Here is a 19417-nt window from a genome sequence, read left to right on the forward strand (position 1 = left end):
TATGGCTTCTCACTTAAATTTCTCGTGAAATGACGATTTTTAGCTGGATTCTGACAGAAAAATAATCAAATGGCCTAATAAGGTCAATCGTTCCACCACCTTAGGCCCTTTTCTCATTCTTCGACCCCCTTGGGACCGTTAATACATTATATCTGACCCATTTTGTGTCACGATGGAAAAAAAAGAGACATATACACAGCACATAATTTTATATTAGGTAGGTACACGTCTAAATGGGTTTAACCTGTCCATCAGAGTAACCCTATAGGAAATAATTTTGTCTCCCAGTATTTATAAATTGCACGAGCAAAGATTTATTGGAAATAATCTGTCCTCGTGGTTCTATATTACTTATACTGGATGTCCCAGAAGTTCTAGTAGGTAGGTACCCCTTAACTTTTGAACGACTGGAAATTTTTTGGATTCTGATTGAACTAAAGAAGGAGCCTATGGCTTCTCACTTAAATTTCTCGTGAAATGACGATTTTTAGCTGGATTCTGACAGGTAAAAATAATCAAATGGCCTAAGGTCAATCGTTCCACCACCTTAGGCCCTTTTCTCATTCTTCGACCCCCTTGGGACCGTTAATACATTATATCTGACCCATTTTGTGTCACGATGGGAAAAAAGAGACATATACACAGCACATAATTTTATATTAGGTACACGTCTAAATGGGTTTAACCTGTCCATCAGAATAACCCTATTTTACCCTATTAGGTTCAGTTGAATAAAATTGTGTAAACTTCTAAACATAAATTAAACCTACATATGCGTTTGTGGTTTAATGTTGAAATACCTAGTAGGTTTAGACCCGCGTATTTTAGTTATTTAGCCAACACCTGAGAGCAGCCTAAGACGCGTTTCGTTCTTGTGGTCAATCGTTCCACCACCTTAGGCCCTTTTCTCAATCTTCGACCCCCTTGGGACCGTTAATACATTATATCTGACCTATTTTGTGTCATGATGGGAAAAAAGAGACATATACACAGCACATAATTTTATATTAGGTAGGTACACGTCTAAATGGGTTTAACCTGTCCATCAGAGTAACCCTATTTTACCCTATTGGGTTCAGTTGAATAAAATTGTGTAAACTTCTAAACATAAATAAAACCTACATATGCATGCGTTTGTGCTTTAATGTTAAAATACCTAGTAGGTTTACACCCGCGTATTTTAGTTATTTAGCCAACACCTGAAAGCAGCCTAAGACGCTTTTCGTTCTTGTTGGAACTCCTCTCAATAAATCCTCCTTGTATAATATAATTTTCCTACATCTAAAACTTGTATTTTCATTTCGCTACAGGTACAGTTGAATAAAATTGTGTAAACTTCTAAACATAAATTAAACCTACATATGCGTTTGTGGTTTCATGTTGAAATACCTAGTAGGTTTAGACCCGCGTATTTTAGTTATTTAGCCAACACCTGAGAGCAGCCTAAGACGCGTTGAGCGTCGTGCCCTATAATAATGAAATTTCGAATTTTATTTAAAAATGATTAGGTTACAAAATAAAAATATTGTGCATATGGATTGGAAGTCCACCCTTAATTTCATTTCAATAAATATTTTATCATTCCCCCGTCAATGACTTTTTGTAAAGGCGCATTTTTGTAATCCCATCAGAAAATTTGTTTGAGAAATCAAGACATTAAGAACCTCCAAAATAAAAACATTCTCAAGTTGTAAGTATCAAGTGTTGTTGACTTGGAAGATCAAAAGGTTTACCTTTACGCTGTTGAGACATCACGAGAGGTGATATTTTTCGCGTGGCTCAATTAACTTTCAGATTCTTCAAGTTACATTCATACCTATGTATTTGAGATTTATATAATTTCATTTGTTTTCGCACAGGTTTAAAGAATGCAAACTGTATTAAAAGATTTCTCATTTGAACAAAAGCACAAGGAAAGCTCGTCTCGCTTTTGCTGTAGGTATCTAGATGTTTAAACTTTTCATACAATGAACATTTCTCAGCCCCTCTCAAAAGTCGCTTTTATTCCATTATTTTATTATTATTTCAACTTCATGAATTTCACATTATTGTTAAACAAAGCAAAAACTTTGATTTGTTCAATACAGCAGGTATAGATACTTTACCTTACTTCATGAATCAGGCTTATTAATCAGCAATAACTTATCGGCAGCAAATCTTGTGTACCGAAATAAAAAGTTGTCCGAATAAACTTTTGAATTTTCAACTTTGTTTTGCTATTTCTGAACCCTCTTGACGAAACAACTTCGTTAGTCTCTGATGTCTGGTAGAATCAAAGTACTTCACTTATGGAATTATTATTATTATTTTTTAATATGAACTTTGCAGTTCATACTTTGTTTGGGATATTCGATGAATTGAAGTTCCTGGTACTAGGAATATTTCCTATAAGTACCAGAGCTTCTCAGTTATTATTCCACTATTTGTACCTTGCCTTTTACTAGTATATGAAGTTCCAATACCGTTTACCTCAGCCATCCATTCTTAGTCTCCTGTGATTTATACATATCTGCACTATGTGGCAAAACAAAAGATAGAACAGCGGAAAATGAACGCTAGTACCCGTAATATTATAAGAACCTCTAATAACGACATATTGTTTCTACTTTGCAAGAACTTCTTACATTTCTGAAAATACTTGAGAAAAACGTCTCTTGTATAAACTCTTCGTTGTGTGTTCTTAGTAGAAACTTCGTTTATTACATTCTTTTCCGTCATAAAATTTTCTATAAAGTATGTTATGTTGGGTATGAAAAAGAACTGACTAATCCCCCTTCCACCCGCCATCTGCCATTTCTGTCTCTGGTTTTGTTCATCTTCTTCACTTTGACTCGAACAACCAAACTCCAAATCCGCGCTAACCACTACTCCACTGAGGTTGTGAGGATGACATAGGTAATACCTATACCAGTTTAACGTTACAAGTCAGAAGTTACAATCAAGATAAGAGAACAAAGCTGTCCTCGGTCGCACTGAGAAGAAAAGAAGGGCTGCTTTGCTTTGTTCCTAGTCCCTTGTCTTAATTAATAAAAATTAAAACAAACTCTCTAACTTCTCGTTGTACTGTCTAGTTTTCAGCGTTTTGTTTTCCCTGGGAAATTTCCCTTGCTCTGCAGGCGTCATTTAACACTTTTCCCATTTTTCTCTCATTTGCCTCCAAGTTTTAAAACGAGAAAACAGGTAGGAGAAAGAAAAAAATGAGATAGAGAGAGAGAAACAAATAATTTATTGTATCTTTATCATGTGTGTAGGAATAAGAACCGAAGTGATTGAATAACTTAATATTAAATTTGGCTTCTCTCGTTTAGCGGTTACTCATAGAACAATCCCAAAGTGAAAATGTGCATGGAAAATCTTAGAATACCTAGATCATGCGAGAAAATAAAAGTACCTCGTAATGCAATGAAAGGGGGGCTATATACGTATAATCGTTTCCAGCGCTAACTTCAATAACATGAGATACATTACTCTGTTCCTGAATCCTGATTGTAAAATGTCAGACAGACCCTAGTATATCACTTGCATGCGAGTCATTAGTGCAGGCTGAATGCAGTTGTTACACTATCAGCAGAGTTTCATCTAGGTGGAAGGAAAATCTTGCAATGCGGAGGTCAAATACATTTTCCCAAACAAACATCGGCTGTCAGACACAGTCATAAATTTATGATTCTTCAGGAAGTGGAGATACCTCTAAATTGGATTTGTTACTTCTATACAGGATGACTCGTACAGATATAAAGTTAAAGGTTGTATCATTTTATGTTTTTGAGCGTCTCTAAATTGGATTTGTTACTTCTATACAGGATGACTCGTACAGATATAAAGTTAAAGGTTGTATCATTTTATGTTTTTGAGCGTATTTTGAATATCTTTGCAGTAATGTACCTACATGAGAAATGTTTCTAAAAGAATTACAATTATTTGTATGCTTAGACTCAACTGGGTTAACACAAAGAGCGTTGAGTAATTCCTCTCCACTCTCAAATTAACAGGGAAATATTTTTTTCATAATATTCCTCAAGTGATAAATGGGGAAGTAACAAAAGTCATTAGTTAAATTACAAGATTTTTTTTCTTTCTTTTACATTTCTGGAAGAGGACAGCCTCTTCACTCTCAAATTAACAGGGAAATATTTTTTTCATAATAATCCTCAAGTGATAAATGGGGAAGTAACAAAAGTCATTAGTTAAATTACAAGATTTTTTTTTTTCTTTCTTTTACATTTCTGGAAGAGGACAGAAAAAAAAATCTCGCTTCTATTCCTTTTTTTCCTCTTTTAAATTCTTTCCTACAATATTGCAGTTCGTTCTTTTAAGGAAGAGGACAGAAAAAAAAATCTCGCTTCTATTCCTTTTTTTCCTCTTTTAAATTCTTTCCTACAATATTGCAGTTCGTTCTTTTAAGTTTTCATTTTTCAATTCCATTGTATGCTCCAACAAAAGAAACCCTCGCTTATAATAATATTTTACTTTCTACTTTCTGTATTTATCTTTCAAGTTAAATGGGAAAAGTATAGTTTTCCACGAGCTAGTTGGCCCTAGTATTTTTAGTTTTCGGATTATTATTTTTTTTTTTTTTAATTACTCTGATGAGGAATAAGGAATGCACGTGTGTGTAAACAGAGAAAATATTTGCTGACCATTCTTATTTTTCCAAAGCACCATAGTTTGTGGTGTTGAACCCCCATCCCAAAGATAATTATGTTTTAATGGCTCTTTTAATATTTCATCTACGAAGAAAAGCGAGAGACATGATTCAGTGGCACACGAAACTTGATTTAAAAGGGGCCATATATGTATTTCATGAAATACATATTTCATGCATATGTAATTTTCACCTTTTAATTTACAATGGTATTCAATTTGAGTCTCGGTCTAATCGTTGTCATATGCAATTTTCACCTTTTAATTTACAATGGTATTCAATTTGAGTCTCGGTCTAATCGTTGTAAATTCAGAGATATTTTTAAATACAATATGAATGAAATATAAGTAAAGGAAGTATTTTTTAGAAAGACGTAGGTGTTTTAAACGTGGCTTCCTAGCATATGTAATTTTCACCTTTTAATTTACAATGGTATTCAATTTGAGTCTCGGTCTAATCGTTGTAAATTTAGAGATATTTTTACTTATGAAATATAAGTAAAGGAAGTATTTTTTAGAAAGACGTAGGTGTTTTAAACGTGGCTTCCTATCCTTCAGAAATTTAAGCCCCTTTTAATACAATATGAATGAAATATAAGTAAAGGAAGTATTTTTTAGAAAGACGTAGGTGTTTTAAACGTGGCTTCCTATCCTTCAGAAATTTAAGCCCCTTTTCACATCCTCTCCGAGAGTACTTAAGCCATTCTCTCCTTTCCTATACTCTATGGCTCTTCACTTCCAGCACATTATTCTCTGTATACTGTATAGAAAACCGCATTGTTGATTCAGCTCGTTCGAGTGAAAAGAAAATTAGCATTAATTTGATAACGGGGCTCTTCAGCTTTCTGTTGTGACGCAGTGGGAATAGGGTGAAAAATCTTGAAAAAGTAGACTGGAAATTTGGAAAAAAAATGGACTGGAAAACCGGGAAAAGTCAGGGAATTTTATTTTTCCATTTTGGTAGACACCCTGTCGTGTGTGGAGGTTCATTACTCACAAAAACAAGAAGATAAGCATATAAAACTTCGATTTTATTCTGGAGATTAGGAATAGAAGCAAACTTAAAACGTCTTCCTCGTGAGATAACAGCCGTGAAAGTTTAGTGGTAAAACAAAACATGAGTAGTTTCACATGAGGCTGAGGGAAAAGCTAAGTATATTAGCTTAGAATGCTTAGATGAATCCTGTCATTGTAATGTTAATTTATTGCAATAGAAAGCATTATATCAATCAATCACATAAAGTCACATGTAACAGACTCTTGTCTTTGATGCTCTCTTGTGAAAACAAAGACCCGGGGGAAGTAGACACTCCAGTAAGTAAACAGAGAATTCTAATGCATCACATAAATTCACATGCAGTATTCAAAACAGACTCTTGTCTTTGATGCTCTCTTGTGAAAACAAAGACCCGGGGGAAGTAGACACTCCAGTAAGTAAACAGAGAACATCAATCAATCACATAAAGTCACATGTAGTATTCAAAACAGACTCTTGTCTTTGATGCTCTCTTGTGAAAACAAAGACCCGGGGGAAGTAGACACTCCAGTAAGTAAACAGAGAATTCTAATGCTTGATTGAAGACTCGGTAACTTTGTGAAGGTCCATTGTACCCATAGGATTTTATGGGAAACGAAACTACTTCACTTTTTTTGGCTTACTGTGCTGGCTTTGCCTGGTTGGAGGCATTTGTGGCCGTGCCTGGCCGGAGGACAATTGGACTTAGTGTGTTGCCCAAGATGATGTCTTCTTAACCTGAGAATTTCTAGAGTTGGAAACTGGAAAACTTGACTCACCTATTGATTTTCTTTTGATTGCAGGCGGTGCTCCAAGCTCATGACGTTGTGGCCCAGGAGATTTACGGTGAGGAGGCGGTGAGGGTGACCCCGCCCTGGCTTACTGTGCTGGCTTTGCCTGGTTGGAGGCATTTGTGGCCGTGCCTGGCCGGAGGACAATTGGACTTAGTGTGTTGCCCAAGATGATGTCTTCTTAACCTGAGAATTTCTAGAGTTGGAAACTGGAAAACTTGACTTTCTTTTGATTGCAGGCGGTGCTCCAAGCTCATGACGTTGTGGCCCAGGAGATTTACGGTGAGGAGGCGGTGAGGGTGACCCCGCCCCCCATTCATCCCTACTTGAACGGTTTCAAATTTACTCGGGGGACTCTGCTAAAGAAGATATTTTCACCAATTTCCCGATTTCAAATGAGCTATCCCGGTACCTTCTTACACAGTAGGTTCCCTGTTAATAATGTAATAGAAAGTAAAAAGTTGGGAGAAAAGCTCAAGTTGAGAAGGATGGGCTCAAATTTACTCGGGGGACACGGGGGACTAAAAAAGATATTTTCACCAAATTCCCGATTTTAAATGAGCTATTCCGGTACCTTCTTACACAGTAGGTTCCCTGTTAATAATGTAATAGAAAGTAAAAAGTTGGGAGAAAAGCTCAAGTTGAGAAGGATGGGGAACGATAGGAATGAGTGGGAAAGAATGGGAGGGGTAATAGATTATTGTTTTCGGAGTTTTACCAGCAAGTTTGGTTATTTTTCCTTGGCCTCTTCTGTGTTTTCGAAATGGTGTGCACTTTCCGAACTATAAAATTTCAAATCGTACATCTATACGCTAAAATTTGCTGTATTATCCAAAGATATTAAAATATCGGGTGTACAACAATAGAGGGTTAATGCATTTCTTAATGACCTATCAGATAAGACAAAATTGTGAGATCCAATTTTACAGTTGTCTGGTGCATTTCTTAATGACCTATCAGATAAGACAAAATTGTGAGATCCAATTTTACAGTTGTCTGGACTGAAATTACGTCAAAAAATTTCCTTGGGGTTTGAAGAGGCACCATTGAAACACAAGCAAGAAACACCCTTGATCTACTTTAGATACTTTTTTCGAACTGAAAAAAATAAACCAAAAAAGTTTTTCTTCTTTTATTAAATTTGATATTAAATATATGATCCGGATATGCAAAAGTGATAAGTCGGATTGGGAGTTATACGCCAGCAAATGTGAGATATACAGCTTTGACGTGCATGTTTTATGGATCTTCACTCAGACTGCAAGATACTCCTAGGAAGCACAAGTACTAAGTGTTCTGTTATTCATTCCAAGTTGTGATGTATGGAAAACAACTTACTGCTCTTGATGCAAGTAGATGAGAGGGCTAGGTATCTACTAAGTGTTCTGTTATTCATTCCAAGTTGTGATGTATGGAAAACAACTTACTGCTCTTGATGCAAGTAGATGAGAGGGCTAGGTATACTGCAATATATTCCTCTTTGTATATTTTTTTTCCTCTATTTAATATGCGGGAGCATGTTTCGACCTTAGTGTGAATCTCAGCATTACCAGCAACTGAAACCTTGGCACCAATTCCCTCCCTCCCTCCCTCCCTCCTCAAATTCTCCTATTTTGTAGAAGCCAGTTACCTAATTCTTATTCTTATCTTTGTACATTACCTAAGCCCTTTCACTTCACTCCCTGCCTCTCTTTCCCCTTGGCCTTTTTCTATGTTGGATGTACGTAAATGTTTGAACCATTTTTCAGAAGAGATCGAATAAATCGAGTGGACTGATAGATGAAAAGTTGAAAAGAAAAACGAAAAACAAAGAAAAGAAGAAAAGGGAAAAAGCGAGAGCCTATACCCTGTTCAATACAAATGAATAATACAAGACCGAAGTACTTAATTAAATATTTTGCGAAGAAAAGGGAAAAAGCGAGAGCCTATACCCTGTTCAATACAAATGAATAATACAAGACCGAAGTACTTAATTAAATATTTTGCCTGAAGAGATACGAGTACATATTTCTCCCTCTTGCTCCCTTTTATTCTGCAAGGTATTGATTTATTTCCTTGTAATTTTGCTTCAAGAGAAAATCTTTGGAAATCCTCTATTTAATATGCGGGAGCATGTTTCGACCTTAGTGTGAATCTCAGCATTACCAGCAACTGAAACCTTGGCACCAATTACTCAAATTTATTTATGTTTCTACTGGCGCTGCTTTTTATTCGATGGTCCTTAAGAGACCAAGGGCATCCTTTGCTTGTGTATAATTTGTATAAAGGCTGTAAAAGCTTCGTGAAAGTCTGCGAACTTCGGAAGTCGAACGGTTTCGGACTGCATGAAGGTCCATTGTACCCATAGGCCAGAGACTTTCGTCATATGAATTTGATGGCACATTCGTTCTCTTTTGACAAAATTTTTGATGGCAAATTCGAGGAAATCAGGCTGTATGTCAAGAGAAAATCTTTGGAAATTAAAATAGAATGAGCTAGATGTAAAAGAGAAACTCTCTCTCCCTCCGCTCACTTCTCTGCCTCTATTTTTAGAAGAAGGTAGGGGAAAGTGTGTAGAATGACGAAAAAGGCGATTGCCACATTTCTTGGAAAATCTCCTGAAGGGAGCAAGCAATAAACCTGTAATAAACATCTTATACCTACTTATTCGATGATGAAAGCTTTGTGCCTCTAAAAAAATGAAAGAAAATCCTACAGGTCGTAATCTTATGTAATCCAGAACTAGGAGGGAAGGCGCCGGGAAAGGGATGCCCAAGCACAAAAACTCACCCCCCAATTATCTTCTTTTTGAGCCGAGGCTTAAGCTTTTAGTCTCAGCTCTTGGGGCCTCTCCCTCCTTCTCCTACTCTCTTTTATCTCTTCCTCCCTCCCTCTTTCTCTTCCCGCTCTCCTTTTCTTTCTCCCTCCCTCACTCTTTGTTCTCCTCTTCCCTCCTCTCTCTCTCTCTTTTCCTCTCTCTCTCCCCCTGTTTCCTTCTTTCCTTTCTCCTTCTCTCACTCTTTCTTCCCCTCCTCTCTCTCTCTCTCTCTCTCTCGTCGATTATCTGACGCTCCGTTCGCATCAGCTGATACAATATTTATTCACTCGCTTTAACTTTCTACTGGGAAAACATTGCCGACACCTCACACTGAGGGGCTTATGGGAAGATTACGTGAAAAACAATGCTTTTGTACGAGTTTCCATTGAGACCATTTGGACTTGAGGAAAATAGAGGATATAGGTATCTTATATGAATGCCTGCTATTTTATCTTTGTATGCAACTATGCAATGTGCTCTACAAAAAATTGCCCATGCTTACCACTTGACTTTTTCTTGTCCTATCCTACTTTAACATCTTCGTATCTACCTATCTAGACGTGTATTCTTTCAATATAGTTTCTGTAATTTAATCTCCTCATTAATGAAGAAAGTATCCGGAGGAATTCTAAGATAATAAAAAGTAAAAACAAAAGAAGAAGCCTTTCTATACTAGACCATTTGGACTTGAGGAAAATAGAGGATATATTTTATATGAATGCCTGCTATTTTATCTTTGTATGAAACTATGCAATGTGCTCTACAAAAAAGTGTCCATGCTTACCACTTGACTTTTTCTTATCCTATCCTACTTTTAACATCTTCGTATCTACCTATCTAGACGTGTATTCTTTCAATATAGTTTCTCTAATTTAATCTCCTCATTAATGAAGAAAGTATCCGGAGGAATTCTAAGATAATAAAAAGTAAAAACAAAAGAAGAAGCCTTTCTATACTCTTTTCCTATACTTCAAAACCCTCAACCTATACAACCTAATGTAACCTAGGGATATCAGCGTGAACGACCTACTGCCCGTAGAGTTAAAGCGCTTTAAAGGAAAAAAAAAAGTCTCAAGTTTCATCTGCACTGTTCTACCTGATCTCCTGTGTCCCCCTGCTTTTCTCTCTATTCCTTCCTTCCACTCCTCTATTACGCCCACCACAATTGAATTCCTGGGTGTGAAACTTAGTCAACTCTCTTGGGATTTGTTCGGTAAAGTTTTTCCATTAAGGTGGTCCTTATTTGCCTCCCACGAGGTCGTTTACCTTCTATTCTTCCTACAATGATTTTGGGTAGGAGTGTTCCATTTCATCCACGGAGTATGTGACCAGCGCCCACCACAATTGAATTCCTGGGTGTGAAACTTAGTCAACTCTCTTGGGATTTGTTCGGTAAAGTTTTTCCATTAAGGTGACACTCCCATCCCTGTGTTGAGCTTTAGGTCATCCCATTATTCATGTATTGTGATTATTGATTGCTAACTCATACGACCACTCTGGATTGGCTGATATATTTAGTAGACCGGCCGTCGCGTCGCGTCAATCGATGTCGACTGAATCGTTCACACTGCCTCGTCAACATAGATTTATCTCGATCGATAGCCGGTCGACTATGTTTGGACACACCTTTACTGAGCGCCAGTTGTGTGTTATTCGAGTAGCTGGACTGCTTACAGGCCTCGTGCAATCCAAGGTAGCTCTATATTTCTTCAATAATGTCTCTCCACTTTGCTCTGTGTAGACCGGCCGTCGCGTCGTGTCAATCGATGTCGACTGAGTCGTTCACACTGCCTTGTCAACATAGATTTATCTCGATCGATGGCCGGTCGACTATGTTTGGACACACCTTTACTGAGCGCCAGTTGTGTTTATTCGAGTAGCTGGACTGCTTACAGGCCTCGTGCAATCCAAGGTAGCTCTATATTTCTTCAATAATGTCTCTCCACTTTGCTCTGTCTTGCGTTAGCCTCCTGATTGCCCCGTGTGTTGCTCCATTCCTTGATGTCATCCATCCATGTCCTTATCTGCCTCCCACGAGGTCGTTTACCTTCTATTCTTCCTACAATGATTTTGGGTAGGAGTGTTCCATTTCATCCACGGAGTATGTGACCAGCATATCGTAACTCTCTTTTCTTTATTATCCAGCCATTACAATCTACATTAATTTCTTTTTCCTCTGTTCCAGGGCATCACTCTCAAGATGAATGATGAAGGGAAGTGCATAGTGGCGCGCATCATGCAATCTACATTAATTTCTTTTTCCTCTGCTCCAGGGCATCACTCTCAAGATGAATGATGAAGGGAAGTGCATAGTGGCGCGCATCATGCATGGAGGTATGATACATCGTCAGGCCACACTGCATGTGGGAGATGAAATCAAAGAAATCAACGGCATACCTGTGGGCAATCAGAGTGTCAACGCATTGCAGAAAATATTGGTGAGTACCAATAGGAATAATAATAGTTCTTTTTTATACTGCTCGCATAGGACTGAAAAGTTCTTTTACTCAAGCAGTAGGCTATTACAAGACCCCGCCCCCCATTCATCCCTACTTGAACGGTTCGGATGATCCAGATGATCTGGACACACCCAATGGAGACATTGACATTGATAACGTGACCCGGGTCCGTCTTGTACAGTTCCAGAAAAACACCGACGAACCAATGGTAAGTTGCAGTGTTTATGTGTGTTGGTTTCTCCCGGGACTGAAGTTCTGAGAACCGCTTTGAGCTTAGACCCTAGATTCCTAGAATATCAAAAAAAAACTGATCTTCGAAAATTTTGGCCGAATAAATTACTTTCCTTCCTACGCAATAGAATATAGGATAAGGAAAGTACAAAAAGGCCAACACTTTTTGATTTTTTATTATTATTATTATTTTTTTTTTTAAGGATCAATTAAGTTAAGGCTCCCGGCTCCCAGGGATTCTCATCCATTCGGAATTTATTCATGGATTCGTGGACTTTTCGTGTGTAGACACCATTTATTTCATTTGACTCCATGAGACCATTTGGACTTGAGGAAAATAGAGGATATAGGTATCTTATATGAATGCCTGCTATTTTATCTTTGTATGCAACTATGCAATGTGCTCTACAAAAAATTGCCCATGCTTACCACTTGACTTTTTCTTGTCCTATCCTACTTTAACATCTTCGTATCTACCTATCTAGACGTGTATTCTTTCAATATAGTTTCTGTAATTTAATCTCCTCATTAATGAAGAAAGTATCCGGAGGAATTCTAAGATAATAAAAAGTAAAAACAAAAGAAGAAGCCTTTCTATACGCAGTGCAGAGAACATTACCTCGATTTCAAATGTTGCTCTATGTTTAGTAATGTTTATGTATATTATATTTTGATTCTAACTTTGTGTTGCCATGGCAACGTGTGCGAGGAGACTGCGGGGTCTGGAACGTGATGTATGGAATTGAAAAGAAAGAACATCAAAGTGTTACCGGAGTTATGATAATAGGTGGACGTGGGACTTTGAAGTTTTCCGCACAAATGACCCTTAATTAAGAACATGTACGAAGTTAAGGAAAGAGCTCTCTCTCCCTCCCACTCAAACAAATCTGGGTTGCTGAATGTCCAAAAAAGGGTCAAGGGGATGTTCACAATTTCAATGCAAGGTGCAAAATAAGTTGTAACATCAGGGATCAGGGTAATGAGAGGTATATTTTTCTGCTCCATTATTTGGAGTCTAAAGGGGTCGGCATTTAGCCAAGGAAAATTCCAGTTACCTATAAGTATATTTGTGTGTGCAACATATTGTATCGTGAATGATAAAGTTAAGTCCAATGTCTGGCCGTAACATACGATAGCGTGTAATATTGTATAAAGCTCACGGGGCTTCCTACATTACCTAATTAAAAATTTCGTAATCTTTTCTATGGGATTTTGCAAGTTTTCTATTTTCTAAAAGCTTGCTCTCATTCTTGACCCTTTGGATGGAGATGAGTTTAATTATCTCTCTCTCCCTTCCTCCCCAAATTCTCCTATTTTGTAGAAGCCAGTTACCTAATTCTTATTCTTATCTTTGTACATTACCTAAGCCCTTTCACTTCACTCCCTGCCTCTCTTTCCCCTTGGCCTTTTTCTATGTTGGATGTACGTAAATGTTTGAACCATTTTTCAGAAGAGATCGAATAAATCGAGTGGACTGATAGATGAAAAGTTGAAAAGAAAAACGAAAAACAAAGAAAAGGGAAAAAGCGAGAGCCTATACCCTGTTCAATACAAATGAATAATACATATGGAAGACCACATCTAACGTCTTCTAGAAATCTCTCTCCTTCATATTTATTTCCATATTTCTCCTTCGTTTCCTTTTTACATTATCTATTTTTGTAATATCCTTTACATAAGTTTGTATCTCTCTTCTCATAGGTACACCCATTTTCTGCTCTGTCATGAGTCTCGCATTATGTGTCAATCTGTCAATATTAGTGGATGTGTCACTTTAACTTTCCAAGGTACTTTCCAAGGTTTTAAATCAAATAGTTTGGGTATGTGTTACCTTTACTGCCGGAAGCTATGTAGGTATATCAAAATGGTGGATGTGCCATATCCTTTACATAAGTTTGTATCTCTCTTCTCATAGGTACGCCCATTTTCTGCTCTGTCATGAGTCTCGCAATATGTGTCAATCTGTCAATATTAGTGGATGTGTCACTTTAACTTTCCAAGGTTTTAAATCAAATAGTTTGGGTATGTGTTACCTTTACTGCGGGAAGCTATGTAGGTATATCAAAATGGTGGATGATGTGTCAATCTGTCAATATTAGTGGATGTGTCACGTTAACTTTCCAAGGTTTTAAATCAAATAGTTTGGGTATGTGTTACCTTTACTGCCGGAAGCTATGTAGGTATATCAAAATGGTGGATGTGCTACTTTTACGTCCTAAAGTCGGGTATAAGTGTATAACATTAGTTCATAATTTTAGATGTTTAGGAACCACTGCTCAAGATCATTTTGTCTTTCAGAATAGATGAAGTGTTGGAATTTCAATTTCTTCTTTTCTCTCTTTTAATCCTTTACTCCTTTCTAGTTTGGATCTCTACTCTCTCCTCGCTCTCTGGCTTGCAAACACATTCTTCAAATTTTTGTATAATTTAATTAAGTGTTTGCCATTTCGCCTTTGATATTGAGCTACTAACTAGTGAAGTATTTTCTCCTTTGATCTTTCTCCTGACCTTATCTAGATTCTCGTGTAACGTTGAAACATCCTTCCTTTCTGATCGTGAGATACATAAAAAAATAAGTATATTATAAGCTTCTGCACTTAGAGAGGCCAACGTATCTTGACACTCACATGGTCTCATTATCGTTTTAAACAGGAAGGCAACAAGGACTCGAGGGGCGAATTCCTTCGAACTTTATTACTATGGTTCATCCATTTGAATATGGCAGCAAGGATTCATCTAAAAAGTAGGCTACGTTGCCAAACGTGTCAAAGGTTCAACGGAAAAAGCGAGAGCCTATACCCTGTTCAATACAAATGAATAATACAAGACCGAAGTACTTAATTAAATATTTTGCCTGAAGAGATACATATTTCTCCCTCTTGCTCCCTTTTATTCTGCAAGGTATTGATTTATTTCCTTGTAATTTTGCTTCAAGAGAAAATCTTTGGAAATCTCTCTAGTTTAGTTTCCATTTAATCGTTGACATTGTAACATTTTTGATCAATCTAGAATCTAATGGGATCTCTCTTTTATGAGATGTTTTATCTCTCTAGTTTAGTTTCCATTTAATCGTTGACATTGTAACATTTTTGATCAATCTAGAATCTAATGGGATCTCTCTTTTATGACAAATCCTTTTTCTATGAAAACAACTCATAAATAATATTGTTCTAGTTCTTGTACTTTTTGACTCGTGAAGTTTCTTCCTAATGAGATATATTCGTACAAGCTTTTATCCTGCCTCGGTGGCGTAGTGGTCAAGACGCTCGCCTGGTAAACAGGAGGGCGTGGGTTCGATCCCAGCCGAGGCATGGAATTTTATCCTAAAAAAAGTTTGCACTGCACAGTATACGTCTAAAAACTAGCACAACCCGAAAATGCATTTTAATATGCTCGTTAAATTTAATGAAAATTACATTTTCTACTTTTTTCCTCCCATCAGATATGCTCCTTATTGTAGAGCTTTACTAATGAAGATAATGGCTGAACTTTTATGAAACGTTGTGCATTTGAAAAAAGTTTGCACTGCACAGTATACGTCTAAAAACTAGGTTACCACATTTTCTACTTTTTTCCTCCCATCAGATATGCTCCTTATTGTAGAGATTTACTAATGAAGATAATGGCTGAACTTTTATGAAACGTTGTGCATTTGAAAAAAGTTTGCACTGCACAGTATACGTCTAAAAACTAGCACAACCCGAAAATGCATTTTAATATGCTCGTTAAATTTAATGAAAATTCTTCAGTTTTCCCATATCCTGATAAAAGTGTAGGTGGGAATATTATTTGTTTTGGTACGTTTGATCATTTTATACCGATAGTGTTTATTCAGGTTATACTGATACTTTTCATTTATTGATCAAACATTGTTCGCCTTTGAACAGTCCTTTTAATGGACAGTTTTTGATTATTAAATTTTAAAAAAGTTTAATATCATCTCATGCATTCAAAATTTTATAGATTTTGCGAATCAAAAGGGTTAAACACATAATACCCTGTCCTTCCCATTCAATCCCTTTTTATTTCTGTCCTCTCTTTTTCCGCCTTTTCTCTTTTCCCTCCTTTCTTCTCCTTCTCCTCTCTACCCTTTCTTCCGTTGATCAAACATTATTCGCCTTTGAACCATCCTTTTAATGGACAGTTTTTGATTATTAAATTTTAAAAAAGTTTAATATCATCTCATACATTCAAAATTTTATAGATTTTGCGAATCAAAAGGGTTAAACACATAATACCCTGTCCTTCCCGTTCAATCCCTTTTTATTTCTGTCCTCTCTTTTTCCGCCTTTTCTCTTTTCCCTCCTTTCTTCTCCTTCTCCTCTCTACCCTTTCTTTCCGTTTCTTTTGTCTCAAGTATTAAAGTGCACTTTGTTGTTGGCACATGGCCATGTCATCTTGAGTCCTCATGTAGACATTTGTGTTTTGTTTATTCCAAGACCTATTCATTTGTAAAGCTTTAGGAACCTGCTAAGATGGAACATTGGAACACACTATGTTCATGAGTATTTCAAGATATTAGGGACATGATCAGAAAACCAGGTCACGATTTTTTATGTCATGAAAAGTAGAATAACCTAAAAATTGAAAACTTTATAAAGTGACAGATATAGGTATTAATTGAGCATTTACGAGTTTATTATTTGGATTTTAGAGTGCACTACATTCACTGTAAACAGTTGGAAAGAAATGAGAATAATTACCAATGCACTAGTGTTCATGAGTAAAGCCTGAAGAGGAAAGATTTGTTCATATGTATAGGAACCTGTGCGCCATTATGTATATTACCTAACTTTGCCATTGTAAGAAGAAAAAAAATGTCTCCTCCACCCTTTCAAAAAAGTTATTGGAAAAAAAAGTTGCCGAGTTGAGAGAGAAAAGAGAGAAAATCTGGGGTACAATGGGAATGGGGTATTCGCAGCATGACATCAGAATGATGCTCTCTGAAATCCGAAACAAAATGCGGGTCTTACTAATAGGATACGCAGAACTGGGGATCCCGGGGGAGGAAGGAAGGGAGGGGCACCCATTTTGTACAAAATTGAAATTCCCTTTCTTCAGCATAGATGCTTGGGGTGTTGTGTCCGTAGTCTCTTTTCTATGTTGTTCTCTTTTATGGAATTTTATTTGCTCTTTTTATTACTGGTATCCTTCTATCCTCGTTCTAATCCATTTTTCTTGAATTTAACATTGACATCGTATCAGTGGGAATTCAAGATGCCCTTCATTGAAGCTTTTATTTCGTTTAACGTTAAACAGAAAAGGAAAAGTCGTATTGAAAATCCTTTGTCCTCCAATATGTGCGTTTGTCATTTTACATACCTAACTGTGTTGAATATTTTGTTTGTTTCAGAGGGAAGCTCGAGGCTCGGTTACGTTCAAGATAGTTCCTTCATATCGAAGTGCACCCCCTCCCTGTGAGGTACAAGTAAGCCTTTTCTTTTCCTATTTGAGTTAGTTTGATTTTCAAAGTATAATAGAATTAATAATGTATGAATTTTTAGATTTACCCAAGTACGTACAGTCCAGCCTATAACAAGTATAGCACTTGTATTTTTTTATTAAAATTACCTACGCTTTCTTTTATAAATAAAGGAAGGACGGACTAAAAATTGAGCTCCTAGTCATATGTAGCTCCAATCTAGCAGCCCTATACTTACTTGTAATTAAATTATAGAATTAATAATATATGAATTTTTAGATTTACCCAAGTACGTACAGTCCAGCCTATAACAAGCATAGCACTTGTATTTTTTATTAAAATTACCTACGCTTTCTTTCATAAATAAAGGAAGGACGGACTAAAAATTGAGCTCCTAGTCATATGTAGCTCCAATCTAGCAGCCCTATACTTACTTGTAATTAAATTTATACATTCAATTGGTTACTTTCCATTACATTATGTGTGGGGAACATGTATAAGGTAATCAGAAAATATTGAAATCGGTCCAACTTTTCGGTATCGCAAAGAGGTGGGAATTTGAACGTACTTATATTTCCGTTTAGGGTCCCTTGAGTTCAAAGAAGTAACTTTTAGGCCATGTTCTTTACCTCTGTACGTAATATGTGTATTCCGAGGACTAGACTGTAACAATGTCGTAATCATTGTTCGCTCATTCGTCCATATACTAACAGTAGACATTGTTGCTTACTTGAGTGATCACCAGCGCCAAGCCTTTGTTATATTGTAAAAATGCCTTTGAACTAATGAATGCATAAAATTCTAGACATTGTTGCTTACTTGAGTGATCACCAGCGCCAAGCCTTTGTTATATTGTAAAAATGCCTTTGAACTAATGAATGCATAAAATTGGTAGTCAACTAATAGTCAATGACCATAGAGCCATAGACAATGACCATAGGGCCATAGACAAGAAAGCTATGATATGAGGTAGGAATAGAAAGTCGTGTGATGTTCATGACCATAGAGCCATAGACAATGACCATAGGGCCATAGACAAGAAAGCTATGATATGAGGTAGGAATAGAAAGTCGTGTGATGTTCACACTAGATTTTTGTCAGGTCCGTATTTCAAGATGCTCTGGGGTGAAATGAAATGCGAATTTTTTTCCATGCAAAAATAATTTACCCATATCTCATTTCTTAATTCAGCCCTGCTCAATACCCACACTGACTCTTATGTTCATACAAAGCCTCGTATTATTCATACCCATTGGTGTGGGCGTGTTCTACATATTGGGAATTCCATACCCTTGTATGCTATGCCGTAGTAATATATGAAAATCAAATGTGTGAAGTGAATTTTGAATGGAGCTTTGAATCTGTGGCTTTTAAGTTCTGGGAGGTGGGAATATTTTCCAACTTTGTGATGGAAATGAAGGAATGTGATGATGTGTTATGTTTTGATTGTACTGGTAGCCCTTTAAGTCCAAATGTACCAAAGCTCCCCAAGTTACCCTGTATGTTTTATAAACATTCTCTATCGGTAGCCCTTTAAGTCCAAATGTACCAAATTTCCCCAAGTTACCCTGTAAGTTTTATAAACATTCTCTATTTCATACCTGTGACCCAAAGTCCTGAACAGAAATTATTACTTCCTAATTATGTGCTAGAATATGTCGCTGGTAGCCCTTTAAGTCCAAATGTACCAAAGCTCCCCAAGTTACCCTGTATGTTTTATAAACATTCTCTATTTCATACCTGTGACCCAAAGTCCTGAACAGAAATTATTACTTCCTAATTATGTGCTAGAATATGTCGCTCCCATGTATGGTAACTATGTTATTAACATATTCATGGCAACGTGTTTTAGTTGCACTAAATTTTAGTTTAGCCATATACAAACTCATCAGCTTTCTATTCATTGTTTTAAAATTATGTTTCTCCTATTGAACGTAAATTATTTGACCACAGCTATGGCTGACCCATTTCTACATAAGCTTAGAGAGTGCAGGCACCTATGTCTATTACTCATCGAAGCTTTTGTGTTGGGTTTACCAATGTTTCTCTTTTAACCTT

General features: G+C 36.7%; 1 protein-coding gene across 1 annotated transcript; it reads left to right on the forward strand.

The window, feature by feature from the left end:
• The first annotated feature begins 11515 nt into the window (after nt 1-11515).
• On the forward strand, nt 11516-17435 carry LOC113470615 (peripheral plasma membrane protein CASK-like). Its single transcript, XM_026829182.1, has 2 exons — nt 11516-11685; nt 17291-17435. The coding sequence occupies exons 1-2, from the start codon at nt 11536-11538 to the stop codon at nt 17393-17395; spliced, it is 255 nt and encodes an 84-aa protein (XP_026684983.1). The 5' UTR covers nt 11516-11535; the 3' UTR covers nt 17396-17435.
• Nucleotides 17436-19417: the final 1982 nt, after the last annotated feature.

This window comes from Diaphorina citri, unplaced genomic scaffold, assembly GCF_000475195.1.
Source record: "Diaphorina citri unplaced genomic scaffold, Diaci psyllid genome assembly version 1.1 scaffold1697, whole genome shotgun sequence".
Lineage (NCBI taxonomy): Eukaryota > Metazoa > Arthropoda > Insecta > Hemiptera > Psyllidae > Diaphorina > Diaphorina citri.